This window comes from Ceratosolen solmsi, unplaced genomic scaffold, assembly GCF_000503995.2.
Source record: "Ceratosolen solmsi marchali unplaced genomic scaffold, CerSol_1.0 scaffold39, whole genome shotgun sequence".
NCBI lineage: Eukaryota > Metazoa > Arthropoda > Insecta > Hymenoptera > Agaonidae > Ceratosolen > Ceratosolen solmsi.
Window position 1 is genome coordinate 2,155,308 of NW_011948433.1, and position 7,500 is coordinate 2,162,807.

At 38.4% G+C, this 7,500-nt stretch overlaps 1 protein-coding gene across 1 annotated transcript in view; it reads right to left on the reverse strand.

Moving 5' to 3' along the window:
* Positions 1 to 7,500, reverse strand: part of trp (transient receptor potential) — a 15,854-nt gene that overhangs the window by 5,067 nt on the left and 3,287 nt on the right. Inside the window, exons 3-10 of the mRNA XM_011502605.1 lie at positions 5,911 to 6,255; positions 3,446 to 3,851; positions 3,089 to 3,241; positions 2,378 to 2,523; positions 1,553 to 1,659; positions 1,301 to 1,434; positions 362 to 485; positions 83 to 278 (exon numbers count right to left, since the gene is read on the reverse strand). Of these exons, the coding sequence (XP_011500907.1) occupies positions 83 to 278; positions 362 to 485; positions 1,301 to 1,434; positions 1,553 to 1,659; positions 2,378 to 2,523; positions 3,089 to 3,241; positions 3,446 to 3,851; positions 5,911 to 6,255 (1,611 nt within the window). The remainder of the gene's footprint in view (positions 1 to 82; positions 279 to 361; positions 486 to 1,300; positions 1,435 to 1,552; positions 1,660 to 2,377; positions 2,524 to 3,088; positions 3,242 to 3,445; positions 3,852 to 5,910; positions 6,256 to 7,500) is intronic.

Consider the following 7,500-nt stretch of genomic DNA (forward strand, 5'->3'; position numbering starts at 1 on the left):
TTCGTCGTCGCGTTGTGTTACATTAATATCGCAATTAAACGCGTAAGAAGCCGTAGATCGCCAAGTGCTACTAATATCTTACCGAAATGATTTGATAAGAGTTCGACATCATGGCGATAAGCATATTGAGCAGCACAATGATGTTGATGACGGAGTAGGAGCCGAACATGAGCAGAGCCCAGAATCGGGTGAAGCTTTTGATGCCGGTGAGGTCGAATGACATGAGGTCCACCATACCGAAGCTCGCCCAAAAAAGTGACTGCGACGTCTCGAAGAGACTGCCGACGAGTGAAAAAATTGTCATTGCTGGTAAAGAATAATTGCTATCGTATTTGTAATAATAAAGTGAGCTGCCACTCACTTAGCGAATCTTCTCCAGGTCGAGCAGGCTTTTTCATTATTATCGAAATCCGGTAAGCCGTTCGGCGAATGGTAGCACTTATTCTTTTCGAGATCGGCATAGTACCAAAGTAGCTGATTCATACCTAGGCGCAGGTAAACAAACAGATTTAGGTTCGCTCGATAAATAACGAACGCTATTTATCGCCGCGAGTCGAGAGAATGCAATTTTTTTTTTTTTTTTTTTTTTTTTTTCAATTAAGTTTTGCAAAAAAATGTTTATGTGCTATGGGAAGCTAATTAAAAAATTAGCCGTAGTAAAGTCGTATGGTAATTTGAATTTTGTATGAGCGCGATATCACACCTCGTCGAATGTAATGTTACGCCTTTGTGATCAGGTGACTCAATAAACGTGAGAGGCATTTCGGAATAAATGCTTTTTGCTTTCATGTCGTGCTTCATTGCCTACTTCGTACAATACAATCCAAGCATATATGTATATATGTATTATTACATAACTCTATGATAAATTTCCTGTTCATAATATGTATTACTAAAACGTGATTCTGTGCGACGATAAATAGCGATATAACTCATACAATAGAAAGTATCGGTAGTTCCACATTATACTGATCGTTTAAAATTAAATTCTTAATAATTTTTATTTTTTCATTTTAATGTCTAAATATCCTTAAGATAGGAGTCACATGGTTTTTTCTTTCTCTATAGAAATATATATTTACGAATTGACTAAAACTGCAATGAATATATATATATATTTTTTTTTGTTTAAATAATGCATTGTGTACACGTATGACGCTTGTCAAATTTTATTAACAAGATGAAAAATGTTCTTCGCTTAATGTGTCGAGTATAATTATTCTGACAATTAAGCATTAATGTCTTAACATATCGTAGGCCGCTCGCTGTATATTATACCAACCAAGTTATTCTTAATTACCACAACCAAATGCAAAGAGGACGAGAGTGTAGATAAAAAAGAACTTGATGATATCGATGATCATTCGGCCGAGTGAGATTTGAAGCGGTCCGAGATGAGGATTGACGCTGAATATGTGCACGAGCTTGAGAAAACTTAAAGAGGTTGAAGGGGATGGTGATAGGGGTAGGCGGACGGAAAGAGAGTGAAATTATAAATAATCGTTGACAATACTTTATAAATCGTGTGAGATGATGGATATCACTTATCTACCTGAAGATCATTCCGGCTGCAAATGCTCCCTCCGACAATAGCATTGGCTCGAAGTCGTCCCAATGATCTCTAGGATACCAAGGATCTTCTCCACTCCAATATTCTCTCTATCGATTAAGGAAACAGCAATGAGTGGTCGTTGACACCATTAAAAATAAGTGTCCAGCCATTGGCATAAATTACGAAATTTATTAAGAAAAACGTTTGGCAATATTTATTCACCTTTAATAAGAAAAGGTTAATTAAATTTCAATTTACAAGCACATTATTACTACATTAGCATCATTATTATATCATTTTTTTTTTTTTTTTTTTTTTTTTTTTTTTTGGGATAAACTCTGACATATAATGGAATAATTTTATTGCCGCTTGATCTAACGATAGAGAGAAGTTATAATTTTTTTTCGTTTTATCGATTGATTTATTTATTTTTGCCATCTGTTCGTTTGTCCCGTATTTATTTTATTTTCCATTCATTGGTCCATTTCGTTGGCTCTATAAAGGAAAATAGCATACTAATACCAAAGACGACATTCTGACGAATATTCTCATTGCCAACGAGTTATTCGTTGGCCATTACAAATTAATGGGAATTTATTCAATTTGGTGAGAGTATGGGCTCGAGACTATCCTCTAGACTGGGCTCCTCGTTTAAAATTCATAAGTGACAAATTATGATCGATGTGAATAAATTCTGATGAAAATCGTCCAGCTACGTACGTATGCCATAAAACATAATGCATGCTTAAATTAAAAGTCATAATTTAAAAATCATCAATTACTACCTATGGCTGAATAATATATTTTAGTGTACGCGTCACTGACCGTAACGATTACCCATGCGGTTACTCTCATACTTATCCAAATGACGTAAAACGTATTCTGAATGAAGTCAACTATATTCCACAAGTCTGAAATGTATTCCAGTAATCCATCGGCCCACAGAGACCTTATTTCCCCAACAACTAAACCTGCAATGATAAGACGAATTACTGATTATTCGGTGCAATAATTTGCCAAGCATTGCGGATTACGAGATGGGATGGGTTGACCGCTCCGTTTATCGCTTAATCGAAATTCATCGTTCGGGAAAAGTCGTAGCCGAGAGGGTAATTTCAGCCTCCAGCTTTTCGCCCACTGCTACTCCCTAGACGACGATCGATAACTGCTTACATAAACAATTATACATTCACAATTTGCGATTCGGCATTGTCAAATTCACCAGCGCGCTCGACGATGGAGCTCGTTTTTCTTTTTGTTTTATTCTTTTTTTTTTTTTTTTTTTTTTTTATTTTTTTGTTTTTTTTTTTTAACCGAGCTCCATCTTCATCCAACCCATCCTTCCCCGCCCACGCGTAAAAGCAACTATAATCATCCCCTACCACACCCACCCATGATCTCTGCCTAAGACTTTCATCGAGACTTTAGCACTCGGAAAGCAGTGATCGAATCGATCGATCAGCGATTTATCATCGAGCCGGGGCAGTGATATAATAGTCCATTAATAAAAATTGAAATAAAGCCTTTTCTACGTACTGAAGACGTATAGAATGACGCCGGACTCGACGAATCCGGGGATGCAGCCGCGCTCTCTGCGTTTCCATCCTGCCAACATCTCCTTCATCCAGGCGTTGCCGAAGAGCTCGATCGCGAGGTACTCGACGCGCTGCGAGGCCGCGCCCAGCAGCACTGCCAATTTCCAATTGCCAATTTAATAGAATTCGAGCTGCCAATTGGCATCTAGCTATGTCACGGGGAAAGTGCGAGGATAAGGCGATCGAGTCCCAGGTGCGAGCACACGAGCCGATCGGTTGGATTAAGGTAGGATGCGCTCGGGGTGAATGTGGTGGAAGTTGTCGGTGGTTAAGTAAGGAGAAGTAAGTCTCGACTCACTGAGGAAGACGGCGTAAGAGGACGAGTGGCAGATGAACTTGACGAATGGCTTTTTCATGAAGAGAGCCTTGGTAGAGTTCGGGGCGAGCATGTAGATGGTGCTGTAGACGGGGAATTGGGCGCCCAGCTTGGCGACCTCGATCAGCTGGCCTATCATACTGAGTCTGCGGAAGCCGGGCAGACCGTCGTACCAGATGGCGGCGAGCAGTTGCTGGACGTTCGGATGGGCAACGAATTGCTTCTGCTTGTACTTGATAGCGAGCTTGAGTCGCTCGAGGGTCTGTCGCTCACCGGGCTCCCAGTTTTCCCCCGTCGGATTGTAGTTGAGCATGACCTCGAGCTCGTGGGAGGTGCGCGCATGGTCCAGCAGCGAGGTCGCGAACACCTGCACGTTCTCGCGCATCTCCTGCAAGGCGATCGGCCGCCGTCGACTCCTTCGTTATACTCGTAAAAAAAGGCTCTCCCGTCGCAATGATCCTCATTACTCTAGCCTGATTTTAATTTTGCTCCCTATCGCCGAGCCCCTATCCTATCCCCATTATGCAGCTACTTTACCCCAGCTATCACATGTCCACCTTTCGTAATGGAGGCGAGAGTCCGGGAATTTTCAAAGGCGAGGAATTTTTTAAACCCGGTAATGGACCATTTTGTGATATAATATCGCGACAGCCTCAGCTGTTTTATGCTCTAATCTCGCTATTCTCGAATGTCTGCTTACGAGCTATTTTGTATTTTACTCGACCTTCTTTATATATCATTTTATTTTTCTTTTCTTTATTTATTTTTCCTTTTTAATCCTTTCCTGTTCTTTCATACTATGAATTATTGCTTGTTTTCCTTTCTATTCTTTTTTTTTTTTTTTTTTTTTTTTTTTTTTTTTTTTGAATTATCGTTATTTCTGTACTATGCAATCGATAGATGGTGACATAAAAACATATATTATTGGTGTACAAATAATTGGAATACGAGGAGAGCCGAAAATTTAAACTCATTTTTCATGAAATCTTACGTAATGCGTAATGTATAGATAGATCTGGAAGGTAAAAGCTTGACCGTAGGAGTAATTTATTAGTTAGAAGCTAAAAGGGCTGGTATGTTAAAATATCGAAAAGTTACATCTCGTGTATACCCGTGATCGTAGTCCGTTGAATAAATAAATTTCTGGAATAACTTTAAGCGCAAGTAAACCAGTATAATTTTGAATTCATAATTTATTCTTTATGATAAATTTCTAGATTTTCAAAAGACTCATTTGAATTTTAATACTATAATGCTTCTCTATACGTAAGTAATAGAGATATGCAACGAGACTTGTCTTCTTGCGGCATTACATTTTTATTATAAAGAAACGAATAATAACAATATTAAATTGCAAATTAGGTTGATAATTTTTTTTTTTTTACAAAACTCCTTTAATATCTCTCTCTCTCTCTCTCTCCCTCTCTCTGTACGTATGTATTTTCAACTGTAATATAATAATCTACTATTGTACATGTTATGTACTCTTTAATGTCTATTCTGAAGATTAAAAATTAGAAGGGAATTTTCTGGATTCCGCGACTATTAAGATTTAATGCTTTGTAAAAGTATTCGAGAAAGCAAGTATTTCATTATTAAATTATAAATATAAAAGAATTTCGTGATCTTTTTTCCGTATCATTGTTTGCAAAAGCTGCGAAAAATTAACAAAATTAGTATTCAGTTAGTGACTGCTTTCATAACAGAAACATATAATACCGAAATCAATAATAAAAATTTCCTCCGCGTCTTTATACGGTGCACGTTGTTCACAAGGATAATTGAATAAAATGACCAAGTTACTAATCTCGTAATTAATGGCAAATCTTGCTTCATTGTTACAATAATCCACTGATATGGGAATAAAGGCTCGGAAAGCTCAAAGCGAGCGAAAAGTAATCGGGTAGCGACAGATTTAGTGTACATTATATTTCTTCTTTACGTAAAATTAAAAATAATGTCAAACGGAAATGTGTTTATTCCCACATACAAAGAATTTCTAATATTAATATCACTAATTAAGAAAATTGATACGATTAAGGAGCATTAACGAACATACATTTAGCCGTTCATTGGAAAAAATGACTTTATTACAACGCGATGAGAATTCATAAATTCTACATGTATACCATATATGTGCTAAAAACTTTTCTATTATTAATAATTTCATTGATATTACTGTTGGATTTATTGGATAAGGCGAGGCTAAGTGAATATTAAAGGAGTTTTGATAAAAGATTATCTACGAAAAGTGAGTGTACAAGTACCGGCTGCCATAGTTACTTCCAGTAAATTTAATGGACGGGGCACAAGAGTATGCCGAAATGGAAATCTGAGGTATCTCGAGGAATGGAGGCGAAATTAACATTTCGGCGGCAGACGTCCACGCGATATCGCGCGTATCATCGATAAATTAAGAATTAAGAAAGATGACAGTGCGCACTAACGTTGTACTCGGAGCAGAACTCCTGCTCCATGCGGCTGAGCCTGCGCAGCTCCCAGGAGAGCTCGAACGCGGTGAGCAGCGGGTCCCTGGAGGAGAGGGCGATGAGGGAGGACGAGGTAAGGGCCTTGTAAGCGTTGATCCTCGACTGGGAGTGGCGCAGAGAGTCCTGATCGCTGGAGGTGACGCACTCGTCGCAGCCGCAGCGTACGTCGTGAGGCGTCGGCAGTGTAGCGCCCCGATCGAGCAGGATTTTTATTATCTCGTAGTTGTTCATGTGGGCAGCGAGGATCAGGGGTGTTATGTCGGGGGTGAAGTTTGAGGCCGAGCGGTCCACCGCCTCCCAACTCTGGCGGATGGATTTACGGCTCTCTTTAAACCTGCGCTAATTATCGCCTACTAGCGCCACTACTTTTTTTGGATTCGCCTAATATGCCCACGCGATTATAGCAAGCTAGCGGTAATGCCCTCGATCCTTAAGATTTTAGGCGCTAACTACTCCGGCCATTGGGGCGCCGATGGTAGGTTCACTTTGTTGACGGGTTGAGGTGGGCGGTTGGGGGGAGGGGAAGGGGGGAGGGGGAGGGGGAGGGTGGTACAAGTTCCTCGATCCGCGTTCCTTGGAAGTGCAGTGCGATGGATTACCTACCTTACTCTGGATTACCTTTCTTCCGTCTTTTTAAACATAACTCTTCAAAGTGCGGCGTTACGTTTTCTTATTCCTGCGTGGTGCAAAAAGAAATTGACATTCGGCGCTAAATATCGAACGTTTCTCGAGAAAATTCCAGCGCGTAACAGGCTAACTCGATTGATTATTATCACGCACTGAGATTTCGAAATTTCTCGCTATCTATTAGCGATACTATTTAGATGTCTTGTGTGCCATCTAATTCGATAAAATTCTAATGGTGAAAGCGACGTTCCCCAGTTTAACGAGCAACCCGAACAGAATTAAGTTATACCTTTCAGTCAATTAAAGTATATTTCAAAAACAATCCCACTTCAAAATTTTCAAAATTCTCTGCTAGTGCAATCAATATAAAATTCACGGCTTCATTAATATTTACAATAACAAAAGACCAAACAAACAAAGAAAAAGCGAAAGAAAAAGAAGTATACTGTAATTTATAATTTAGCGCTGAAAATTATTGTACAGTTATTAAAAGAATTGGTTTGTATATTTTAGGAATTTCCTGAAATTACTTAAAAATCGATGTGAATGATTTACGGTTCGAAATAGGCTTTATCAGAATTGTTAAAAGCTAACACTTTGCCGAAACCCTTTTGAAGGATATTAAATATGGTAATTATAACATAATCTCACATCTCAAATCTAAGCAAGTAAATAGAGCAGTGAATGTATGTTGAACAAAAAAAGAAATTATTTTACAGCAATATATAATTATTTGTGCTTTTTATGCGCGATTTCTTTAGGCTTACGCTTATTAAATTTCAAATAAATCGCAGTTAACAAAATTAGTTGGCAAAAAAATAAATAAAAATAGTTTATTAATAAGAATTTAATAATTATATCAAATTCCTTTACCGTTCTAATAATCAAATTACAAATCATCAATGTTTTGAAATTATAAAG